This window comes from Carassius carassius, chromosome 16 (assembly GCF_963082965.1).
Source record: "Carassius carassius chromosome 16, fCarCar2.1, whole genome shotgun sequence".
Taxonomy (NCBI): Eukaryota; Metazoa; Chordata; class Actinopteri; order Cypriniformes; family Cyprinidae; genus Carassius; species Carassius carassius.
The window spans coordinates 14,080,744-14,093,429 of NC_081770.1; the positions used below are offsets into that span (position 1 = coordinate 14,080,744).

General features: G+C 37.6%; 1 protein-coding gene across 1 annotated transcript; it reads right to left on the bottom strand.

Annotated features, from left to right (window-relative positions):
• Nucleotides 1-21: 21 nt before the first annotated feature.
• Nucleotides 22-8,472, bottom strand: LOC132159359 (gastrula zinc finger protein XlCGF7.1-like). Its single transcript, XM_059568868.1, has 3 exons — nucleotides 8,402-8,472; nucleotides 272-1,062; nucleotides 22-78 (listed from the first exon to the last, which is right to left on the bottom strand). The coding sequence occupies exons 1-3, from the start codon at nucleotides 8,454-8,456 to the stop codon at nucleotides 22-24; spliced, it is 903 nt and encodes a 300-aa protein (XP_059424851.1). The 5' UTR covers nucleotides 8,457-8,472.
• Between the last annotated feature and the right edge of the window lie 4,214 nt (nucleotides 8,473-12,686).

A 12,686-nucleotide genomic window follows, 5' to 3' on the forward strand; every position in this document is an offset into this window, starting at 1 on the left:
ATTGAACTTTCAGGTGGTCCTTCAGGAAATCTGCCCTGACATTTTTTGTACTGCACTGGTCAGAGTTATATCGTCTTTCTTCAGAATGAGTATGCAGATTTATTTTACAAATCAAACTCTTCCCGCACTGATCATATGTCTGCGGCTTCTCCCCAATATGGCTTTTCCTGTGTTTTTTAAGGTTTCCTTTTTGTGAAAAACTCTTCCCACACTGATCACATGTGTGCAGCTTCTCTCCAGTGTGCACTTTCATGTGTTTGCTAATGTTTGCCTTTTGTGTGAAAGTCTTTCCGCACTGATCACATGTATGCGGCTTCTCTCCAGTGTGGATATTCATGTGATCATTAAGGATTCCTTTTAGTCTGAAACTCTTCCCACATTGATCGCATGTGTGTGGCTTCAGTCCTGTGTGGATTTTCACGTGTTCATTAAGATTTCCTTTTTGTGCAAAACTTTTTCCACATTGAGCACAAGTGTGAGACCTCTCTCCTGTGTGGATTTTCATGTGATCGTTAAGGATTCCTTTTAGTCTGAAGCTCTTCCCACACTGATCACACGTGTACGGCTTCTCTCCAGTGTGGATTCTCTCATGCCTTTTCACATATATTGACCGTTTGAATCTCTTCTCACAGTAAGAACACTTGTAAGGTTTTTCTGTAGTGTGAACTATCAGGTGCAATTTCATTGCACCATATGTAAAAAAAGTCTTCCCACACTCAGAGCAGATATGATTTTTCAAATCACTGTGTCTTATCTGGTGCATTTTAAATGCATTCATCTGACTAAAACTATTTCCACATAAATTACATACATAAGGCTTCTTCTCCCTTGTATAAATTTTCAGGTGGTCTTTCATGTTATCTGAAAATCCATCAACATGACATTTTATGTGAACATCAAGATTTTTCTTGCATGAGAAACTCTTTCCACACTGAGGGCAAGTGAAATATATTTCATCTCTTCTTTTCAATGAGAGACTTGAGGATGTTTCTTCAGTTTTTACATGATGTTTCTCTTCTACTTCAGTCAGTTCTTCAATCTCCTTGTTCTCTTCTTTCAGGTCTAAAATGAATTTGAAAAAAAACTTTAAAATATTTCCAGAGAAGCATAAAATAAAACCATTAAAGGGAAAAACAGGAAAGGGACATGTTAAAAGGACATTTTAACCCTGCCATAATAGTAGAAAATATAAAAAATGTATACATTTAATATCCAATATATATATATATATATATATATATATATATATATATATATATATATATATATATATATATATATTTTTTTTTTTTTTTTATATTACAGGCACAAACTGCACGGTTGATTAGCTACATTTTACCAGTCAGGATTTCAACATGTTCAAAATTTTAGTAATATGATTGCATAAATTATGAACCAAATAAAACCCCAAATCATAAAAAGTTGGCATGTTCTGTAAAATGCAGTAAAACCAATAATATGTGATTTGTTAATTCTCTTTAACCTTTAATAAAAAAGTACTAAGAACAGATGTCCAATGTTTACACTGGCCAACTTAAATGTATTTTAAACAAACAAGTTTTGATGGCTGCAACACACACAAGAAAGTTGGGACAAGAGGCATACTAAAACTGAAATGTAGAATATCCAAGTAAAACTGTTTTGAAACAGTACACAATAAGCAGGTGAATTGGTAATAAGTGAGGGGATTTTGATTTGGTATAAAGTGGGATCTCAGTCTTTGCAAGCAAAAATGGTTCATTAATTTGTGGCAGATTCCATGAGTGAATTGTCAGACAAATAAAAAAAATATAAATTTCTACAGGTGCTTCTCAATAAATTAGAATGTAGAGGAAAAGTTCATTTATTTCAGTAATTCAACTCAAATTGTGAAACTTGTGTATTAAATAAATTCAATGCACACAGACTGAAGTAGTCTAAGTTTTTGGTTAAGTCTTTTAATTACAAAAACCCACCAATTCACGATCTGAACAAATTAGAATACAACCAACCGAGAGAACCCCAGCCTTATGAGGATTGTCAAGCAAACTGGATTCAAGAATTTTAGAGAACTTCACAAGGAATGGACTGAGGCTGGGTTCAATGCATCAAGAGCCAACACACAGTTGTCGTATTCCTCTTGTTAAGCCACTCTTGAACCACAGATAACATCAGAGGCATCTTACCTGGGCTGAGAAGAAGAAGAACTGGGACTGTTGCCCAGTGATCCAAAGTCCTCTTTTCAGATGAGAGCAAGTTTTGTATTTAACTTGGAGACCAAGATCCTAGAGTCTGGAGGAAGGGTGGAGAAGCGCAAAGCCCAAGGTGCTTGAAGTCCAGTGTTAAGTTTCCTCAGTCTGTGATGATTTGGGGAGCAATGTCATCTGCTTGTGTTTGTCCGTTGTGTTTTTTGGAAACCAAAGTCACTGCACCCTTTTAAAAAGAAATCTTGGAGCACTTCATGCTTCCTTCTGCTGACCAGCTTTTTGAAGATGCTGATTTCATTTTCCAGCAGGATTTGTCACCTGCCCACACTGCCAAAATCATCAAAAGTTGGTTAAACGACCATGGTGTTGGTGTATTTGACTGGCCAGCAAACTCATCAGACCTGAACCCCATAGAGAATCTGTGGGGTATTGTCAAGAGGAAAATGAGAAATGAGAACAAAAAATGGAGATGACCGGAAGGCCACTGTCAATGAAACCTGGGCTTCCATACTGTACCACCTCAGCAGTGCCACAAACTGATCACCTCCATGCCACACTGAATGAAGGCAGTAATTAAAGCAAAAGGAGCCCCTACCAATTATTGAGTACATGTACAGTAAATTAATATACTTTCCAGAAGGCCAACAATTCACTAAATGTTTATTTTATTTTTTTTGCTTTTATGAAGTATTCTAATTTGTTGAGATTAGGTCGGTGGGGTGTTAAATCTGAGCCAAAATCATCACAGTTAAAAGTACCAAAGACTTAAACTACTTCAGTCTGTGTGGACTGAATTTATTTAATACATGAATTTCACAATTTGAGTTGAATTACTGAAATAGATTAACTTTTCCTCAACATTCCATTATTGAGAAACACCTGTAAATGCAAAATCGCAAATAATTCAGGTTTTTCACCATCTACCATGAATAATATTGCAAAAAGATTCAGGGAATCCAGAGAGTCTGTATCGGACAAGAAACCTCGATTGAATATGTGTGACCTTTGAGACATAAGATGGCATTTCACTTTCTGTTGATAACTCTGTAATCTCCCCATCTACTCAGGTTAAAAGTGGTCAGTGGGAGTGGTCCTAAATAGTACATTATCTTTTAAAAAGCATGTGAACAGCATTACTCGGTCTGCGTATCTTCATTTACGGAACATCAGCTTTATACATACATGCTTTAGTTACCTTGCACATTTATTACTTTAACTCTCTTCTTTTTGGTCTGCCTAACAAACTCCTTCATAAACTTCAACTGGTCCAGAATTCAGCTGCCCTTATAATTACTACATTGAGCATATGCTGGTAAGCATCGAGGGCATGGAGGAGAGACCTGCCCACACTCCTGCGACTGAGGGTGAACTAAAACTGGTTTCCGAAAATTATTTAGAGGAATTAATGGAAATTTTTCAAATGGACCTTATAGACTGGTTCAGTGAGGTATTACCCAAGTCTCCATTGTCTCCGCTGGTTCCGCCCAGCCCTGAATCTCCTGTGCCTCTGCTGGTTCCGCACAGCCCTAAATCTCTTGTTTCTCCACTGGTTCTGTCCAGCCATGATCCTCCTGTGTTCCCTCCCAGCCTCCCTCTCCCGCCTCCTCCTAGACCAGTCAGCTCTTCTGCTCCATTTCTGCTAGTTCAGTCCAGCCCTGAATCTCCTGTTTCTCCGCTGGTTCCACCCAGCCCTGAATCTCCTGTGTCTCCGCTGGTTCCCCCCAGCCCTGAATCTCCTGTGTCTCCGCTGGTTCCCCCCAGCCCTGAATCTCCTGTGTCTCTGCTGGTTCCCCCCAGCCCTGAATCTCCTGTTTCTCCGCTGGTTCCCCCCAGCCCTGAATCTCCTGTGTCTCCGCTGGTTCCCCCCAGCCCTGAATCTCCTGTGTCTCCGCTGGTTCTTCCTTGGTCACCTGAGCCTTCTGCTCCGGATCCTCTGCTTCACCCTGGCTCTCCGTCTGCTTGGCTCCAACCTGGGCTCCTCATCCACCGGCACAGTCTCCGTCAGTCGAACCCCTGGTGTTGTCGGCTCCTCTTCCACCATGGCTCCTCCCGCCGTTGACAACATCATGGGTCAGCATCCTGGCTGGTCTCTGGATGACCATCTGGCTTCTCTTGCTCCGGGCTCCTCCCTGGCTCCTCCCTCCGTCCACTGGTTCCATGCTCCATGCTTCCTCTCCACTGCCTGTCCCACGCCCGCCTCCAGAACCCCCACCCTCCTTCCGCTGGAATATCTCTTTCGGTGCGAGGACACACCGTTCCGGGAGGGGGCAAACTTTCACGATCATGGACTTTCTGTTCCTTTTGTGTTTCCTTATTTTGGTCATGTCCCGTTCCTCATTTTGCTAATTGTTTTCCATTCCCCTGATTACTTTCCTTGTGTTTAAATACCCTGTCTGTTTAGTTCCTCCTTGTCCGCGATTGATGTTATATGTTATGTATCCTGCCATTATGTCCTGAAGTTCGGATACCATACCCATACCAACTTTATTTGTTAAGCACTTTACAACAACCAAAGTTGACCAAAGTGCTGTACAGAAAAAAATAAATTAAAAAAATAAATAAAAAATAGATCAAATAAACATGTACCATTTATAACCACACAATAAAAGCATTCAAAGTAAAAAATTGAATCAAGTAAATAAAGTCGACATCTTAGGTGTCAAAAACTAGGTGTCAAAAGCCAAAGAGAAAAGATGGGTTTTAAGAAGGGTTTTAAAAACAGATAAAGAAGAGGCCTGCTTAACATGCAAAGGCAGATCATTCCATAGTTTAGGGGCAGACACAGCAAAGGCACGGTCCTCTCTGAGCTTACGCTTAGTTTTAGGCACAGTCAGGAGCAGCTGATCATCTGATCTGAGAGAGGGAACGGGTTTATAAGAGTGTAGAAGCTCAGAGAGGTATGGCGGAGCAAGATCATTTAGTGATTTAAAGCAAATAAAAGAATTTTAAAATGGATCCTAAATTGAATAGGCAGCCAGTAACAAGCAAATAACAGAATTTTAAAATGGATCCTAAATTGAATAGGCAGCTAAAATAGGATGAAATTGAAATTGAATGAAAATTGAATGAAAATTGAGCTAAAATTGAATGAAGCTAAAATAGGGGAAATGTGATCATGTTTACGTGTGCCCGTTAATAGACGTGTTGCTGCATTTTGTATCATCTGGCGATGGGTGATGGAGGACCCACTAAACCCCACATATAGTGAATTACAGTAGTCCAGCCGTGTAGTTACAAAGGCGTGGATTACAGTTTCAAAATGTTTTCTTGACAGAATTGGCTTTATTTTGGCCAGCTGCCTTAAATGAAAGAAGCTTGATTTGACAACATCTTTGATCTGACTGTCAAATTTAAAGCCCAGGGTCCACTTTAACTCCTAGGTTTGTGATACTAGGTTTAATATAGGGTGCTAAGGAGCCCAGATCTACAGGTGGGGTCCCAGTGGTGCCTCCAAAAACCATCACTTCTGTTTTTTTATCATTAAAATTTAAAAAGTTCAGAGCCATCCAGGCCTTTATGTCGTCGAGACAATTGAGTAGTTGTCCAACAGAGTTATAATTTTTTTTTTAAGAGGGACATAAATCTGACTGTCATCTGCATAACAGTGGAATGAAATGCCATACTTTCTAAGTATGGAACCAAGTGGAAGCAAATACAGAGAGAAAAGCAGAGGGCCGAGGGCTGAGCCCTGTGGGACCCCACACAAGAGAGGAGCAGAGGAGGATACAGAGTCACCTAAGCTAACACAAAAAGTTTGATCCACTAAGTATGAGCTAAACCACTTCAGTGCTATGCCACTGATGCCCACCCGCTGCCTTAAACGTGAAATCAATATCTCATGATCCACTGTCAAATGCAGCAGTTAGATCTAAAAGCACAAGTATAACACAGTCACCAGAGTCAGTAGCTAAAAAGATATCATTAAAAACTCTTAAAAGAGCAGTTTCGGTGCTATGCAAGGTCTTAAAACCAGACTGGAAAACCTCTAGTATATTATGTTCTTCCAAAAAGGCCAATAATTGACTGTACACAATCTTCTCCAAGATTTTTGAAAGGAAAGGCAATTTGGAAATAGGCCTGAAATTAGCAAGAACTGATGGATCTAGAGCAGGTTTTTTAATCAGAGGTTGAACTACTGCATGTATTAAAATTTCAGGGACCACACCCGAGGTCAGACTACTATTTATAACTGCTACAACAGATGGTCCTACAGTGGAGAAAACCTCCTTAAATAGTCGAGGGGGGACAGCATCATTTGGAGAACCCAAGGGCTTCAAATGACCAACAACCAGCTCCAAAAAAACCAAAAAAAGTCACCAGCTCAAAATGATCAAAGACACCCGAGCAGGGGACAGAGATTGAAGGGTCTGAAGCTGAAGGTACAATTTGAGACCTAATAGAAGTGGCCTTATCAATAAAAAAGCAAAGGAAGTTTTCACACATAACAGGGGATGCCTCCATACAAGCATTCTGCGGGGCATTTAAAAGTGAGTCAATGGTGTTAAACAAAACACAAGGCTTGTGACAATTTGCCAGAATAATATCTGAGAAATATTTTCTTTTGGCATCTTTCACAGTTTCCTGGTAATGACGCCAGCAATCCCTTAACATTTGAAGAGACACCTGCAGTTTGTCCTTCTTCCACTTGCGCTCAGCTCTACGGCACTCACGTCTGGCAGCATGAGTCATGTCATTTAGCCAGGGCTCAGATTTAGTTTTAGGCTGCCTGGATTTTAATGGAGCCACAGTGTCTAAAACAGTTTGGCAGGTGGAGTGAAACCATGAGCAAAGCTCATCTGTATGCAATACAGACTCGGGAGTGATGGAGTTCTGACTGAACGCAACCGAGAACTGAACAGCAGTGGAAGGGTTAATCATGGGACAGTGCCGTGCAGCAGCGCGAGGTTTACCTGTATGACAGGCAAGAGCAGTCTCAAATAATACAGGCATATGGTCAGAAAACACTGCGTTACATATCTCTAGATTAAGAACAGGCAAATCATATGATAAAAAAAGATCAAGTGTGTGTCCATGTTCTTGTGTGGGTCCAGAAACAGATTGCACAAGATTAAAAGAATCAATGAGGTTTAAAAAACCCTTTGCCACTGGCTTATCAGGAGAACACACATGAACATTAAAATCCCCAACAATAAGAACACGATCATATTTAGGCATGATTTCAGCCAGAAAATCAGAAAAATCATTTAAAAAGTCCTTATTGTACTTGGGGGGCCGATAGACCACAGCACACAACATTGTGTGGGGGCAAAACCCATCTCAAATAAACTCAATTCAAAGCTGCTGAAAGGATAGTTGATGATTTGTGTTAGATGTACCCTTTCCTCCCGTGATTATTAAAATACTCTTTTGATTTAAATCCTCCTTGTTCGTTTGATTTCCACGCCAGCAGACATTAAGTGACACTAGTTTTCCACATTACCCCTGAGCCCATGTAGCTATAACTAACAAAGCAGCATGAAAGTTTCTCATGGAACGTCTATGTTAGCTCAAAAGTCAGGCACCGAGGTGTCTTGTTTGACCTACATAAGCAGGACACTTGAATCTTTTCACAATATTATTCAGGGTAGATGATGAAAGATCTACATTTTGCACTTGGAGGTTGTCTGACAGTTCTTTCATTCGATTTGGACCATGACCATTTGTGCTGGCAAAGACTGATACGCCACTTTTACAATTACAACCAGTTGAATTTTACCAATGACAAAATTTGTGTTTTGCAAAGTTTGCTGCTTCAGTATTTGTAAATTACTTTTCCACGTTTCTATGGTATACTGAGAAACAATGATAAGCATGTGTTTTAGAAGACTTTTATTGGTGCAAAAAATTTTTTTATATCTATATATATATATATATAAAATTGAATTTCATTTTTATCTATATTTTAACAGTATTTATTTTCATTTAGGAGAGGTGAGTTTCAATGGCGTTAGTGAAATATGCTCGGATTAAAAAAAAAATCCTGTACATCTCAATCCATCCTATTCATCCATGCTGAATCTGCTGAATAACTCAGCCTCAACTCAATGTAATCAACAAAACAATGTTCCACTGTAAATTGTAAATTCATGCATTTTCTGTACTGCAGATTTAGATGTCATTTCAACGCTTTATGACTTTTCTACCTGCAACCACTGAATCTAATGAACTGCTTCAAGTTTTATAACCTTAGTGAAGAAGCAAGAATATACACCAACCTATTTTTTCTTCAGTGTCTTCCTGTTTTATTCTGCAGGGATCTGGATCAGTCATGTTTTCGACTTTCTTTAATAAAGTGGGAGGAGCTTCACTAAAGGTGATTGCTGTTTGGTTGGGGGAGCAAATCTGCCAAAATCAAAAACATATCAGTAATCAAATAAATGTTTAATTCACACACTAAGCATGTCTTTTGTGTTTTTCTATCCAACTAACAAAATTTAATGTTTGGCTATTTACTTTGTGTTAAAACAAATGTAAATATTTTAAGTATGTATCTTTTGTCTGAGGAATAATCTTAACATTATTATTTTTGACATGAAGAGGCTTTTATGACACTCCCTTTTAATAAGTATTATCAGGGAGTTCAGTTCTGTTTCATTAACCACAATTAAATAACTAACACACAGCAGCATATGTACATGTGAAAGTGCATATTTCAATTGAATGAAGTCATTGCATTTAAAAAAAATATATTATCAACTTTTTTTCCCCCTATGGATAGAAATGGCTCTTTATTTAAAATGAAATAGAACAACAAGGCAATATTTTAAAATAAACAATCTCAAAACATTCATGGAAACATTTGAGATAATGTAAATCCACACGTCAACAAAATATATAACACTGTTCTCATGATTTTAGGATATTTTAATTGAAAAAATCTTACATACTGTGCCTTTAAGTGGCAGTTTAAAGGTGATCTTAAGACATTGGCATAAAGGGAAAATACTGCTCTGAAATAACAGATGATCCTAAATCAAGCCTTATGATAATCTGAAGAAGGCTGACTGCATTAAGTGTTTGCGGTAAAGACAGATTATTTGAGTCAGGAAAATGATGTCATATGTCATATTATGTCATGGATATCATTTCTACTTTGACATAATTGCGTCAAAACATCGAAACGACAATCCACACCAACCTAGAAAAACAGTCAAATCCGCTAATGTTTCAGTGATTTTCACATTAGCTTCTTCCTTACACGGCCGCTAAGCTAATGTTTATTTCAGTCACCAGAAAAGACACTAAAATCACGGTAATAAGACCAATACTGTTATAAATCAGTGCATATTAAAAACACCGTTGACTCACTTTACTGTGGGTCAGATTCAGCGACGTCTGCAACTAAAAACGGACAAATGCGCTTTGTCTGCGTTTTGGGAGCCTAAAAAAACAGCGGTCGGCGTTTTGGGAGCCTAAAAAATGCAAGCTTTTGAAAAAGGGTTTCAAAGCGCAAGTAAAATGTACCGTTATCATTTCCTTGAAAATAACAAAAATGTGAATTTTGTAAACAGTGACATAATCTTCTTCTTTGGTGTTTTACGGCAGCTGGCATTCATAACGCTGCTTTACTGCCACCTGCTGTTTTCACTTCACCTTAGTACTCATGAATTATTCGTCCTTACAGTCCTCGAATTAAAGACAAATGTGATCCTTGTCCATAAAATCAGTCATGAAGGTCATTTTTCCCCTTTAAATTGAGATGTATAATCTGGAAGCTGGATAAATAAGCTTTCCATTGACGTATTGTTTGTTAGGATCTGAAAATATCTTGCCAATATACAATCATTTCTATATTGTAAAAAAGTAATTATTGAGAAAATCATCTTTAAAGTTGTCCAAATGAAGTTCTTATCAATCAAAAATTACATTTTGATATATTTACGGTAGGTAATTTACCAAATAATTTCATGGAACATGCTTTCTTAATAATCTGATTTTTGGCATTTAAGAAAAATCAATTTTGACCCATACTGTTGTCTATTTCTAAAAATATACCCATGCTACTCAGGCTATGACAGGTTGTTGTGGTCCAGGGTCACAAATGTCCCTCCTTCGTCGCCACTTACACATTCTACTATACTTTTTAGATTATACCATATCTCCCCAAGCCTCTGTTGTCTGAATCTGTGATCCAATTGGGTGTCTTTGCTCTGGTGGGCGTGGCTGGCTGCTGTTGCTGCAGAAGTTATAACATCACATCTACTAGTTAAGTTCAGTAAGACGAGACATAAAAAGACAGCAGGGGGAGATGTTTTCAAATCTACCAGAAAGGCTACCAGCACGGTCAAGGCCCAGAAACATAGTAAGTGACATGACCACTGATGTCACATGGACCATTGTACATCATTTTGTGACATCACACACCTGCCCAATGATGAAACCAATGATGTCACACAGATGATTTTCAATGGAGATTGAAACTAATTTTTGGAAGATGCATTGTCGTATAATCATGCCAATCACTGTAAACAGCTGATTATCTGCTGCTTATCTCACCTTGTAAGCTGTATTTTATGACTAGCCATAATTCATTCAATTAGTCCAGGTGGGAATTTGAAATAGGCTATTTCCCCTTATTTCACTGAAGGATGGCATTAATATGTAGACTCCTCAAATAAAATTAAGAACAGTGGGATTTGGTTGTGGGATTCTATTTTCCATTATGATTAAAATCTACTTAATATGTACAATTATTATTATTTCCATTCAAATATACCACCCAATTAAAATAACAATGTGAAGATTTTTTTCTGCCCTTATGGTCAATCGGAGCAATAACATTGGTCACTCTCTGTCACATGATCATGAATAGATTTTTTTTTTATTTTTATGAAAGTAGTTTTACCAGTTTGTATTAGAGAGAGTGAGTGGTTGGGATGCTTACTGTACTTTTTATTTTTTGTACATTGTAAAGAATTTCTTATGACTAAATAATAACAAATCATAAACAATACATAATAATTAAACAATAAATAATATGTGAATAAACAACATTTCCTCATTGCATATTAAAATACAAGAATGAAACTAGACTGTAGGAGCATCGTCTGTCTCTCACAGATTTGTTTTATTTTGTTTAAATTTAAATAATGTTTCCTCCCTTAACAAGGACTGTAATACGTCCCTAAGCACCTATCTGACATTATATGAAGAGTACTTTGGTCTCTTGTGTATGATGCTTATTTGAACTGTAATTTTAGACGTTCTGGGAAGTACCCTGCCCCCACAGACCATCTGTTTGTACTGTACACAGACACAGACACAGACCATTTCTATTGTGTTCGATTTAATAAAAAATGAAAGAGGAAAAAGAGATGGGTTGTGAGATGCCAGATGGAGTTTGAATAAAATGTGAACAATAAAATACCACTTCTAAGACTTTAATAATTAATTTATTTTTACTCATTTTGATTTGAGAGTTTAAGCTTCAGTGCAAGATCTAAACGTGTGTGAAATATAAGTAATTTATCTTTTAAATTTAAAACCAAAATTCCCCCTCAATTTTATGCCTTTGGTGTCAGCAGGGTTAAAGTTGTGTTGTAACTTTAAATTACATTTATGACTCAATTATGTGATGCCATTGTTCTTATTTTATTGACAGATGTGACATGGCTTGACCAGAGTTGTTAAAAAGAGTTTGTTTCAGCGGATGTGGGGTGTAAACAAGTGAAAGGGGAGATGCAAACATTCTCACAACCCACAGACATGGGTTTTCCATTCTCACAAAGAAAAGCAATACTTATTCACATTCACTAAGAATAAGGTATCATATAATTTAGATGTCTTTGTTATTTTGTATACATATAGACCTCAGAAAGTACCTAAGCTTCATTATTAAAAAAAATATAGAACTAAGAATGAGTATACAGGCAGAAGACAAAAATAAAAATATACAGAGATGGTAGTGAGAAAGATTTTCAGCTATTATCTAACATCACTGTTGATGTGTCAGACTACATTCAAATGTCAGTATTACATGGAGTGTGTTGTCTCTCCATAATCAGACTGTCATGGCCTAAAGATGAACTGAGTTTTATGATGCTTTATCTAAGTGTGTCAGCACAAAAGATTTATATGCAGTAAAAACTCAGCTTCATGGAAAAAATGCTGCATCAGAATTAGACACTGCACTATTTACTGTAAACAGTTAAGAATGTATAGTCATGTGGACAAAATAGTTTATCTGTTTATATCAGCATGGAGCCAGTTACTGGTATTGCTTTTCTCTGACATTAGTCCAGTAATAATGTGATAAACATTTAAAACATTTGCTGTAGATTTATATTTTCAAAGAGACCATGCAGCAGGAGTAATAGGCCTTCTAATTTATACCGAGTTTCTTCCAACACACACCTGCATGCAAATAAAGTTCATAATAGATGTTATGCAAAGCTTTGAAAATGCAAATCATCTCATATCTTTTATGGAAAGTACCATTTGGAAAGTTGGACAGTTTTCATTGCATTTATGTATAACGCGTTGCATTTGTGCAATTCTGCG

Excerpts from the sequence above, each read along its gene's own strand:
- LOC132159359 (XM_059568868.1), bottom strand. The coding sequence starts at position 8,456 with ATGACTGATCCAGATCCCTGCAGAATAAAACAGGAAGACACTGAAGAA. Across the intron at positions 1,063-8,401 it reads AGACACTGAAGAAAAAATAG|ACCTGAAAGAAGAGAACAAG; the intron begins GTTGGTGTATAT and ends AATTCATTTTAG. Across the intron at positions 79-271 it reads GAAAGACTTTCACACAAAAG|AAAGACGATATAACTCTGAC; the intron begins GCAAACATTAGC and ends CTCATTCTGAAG.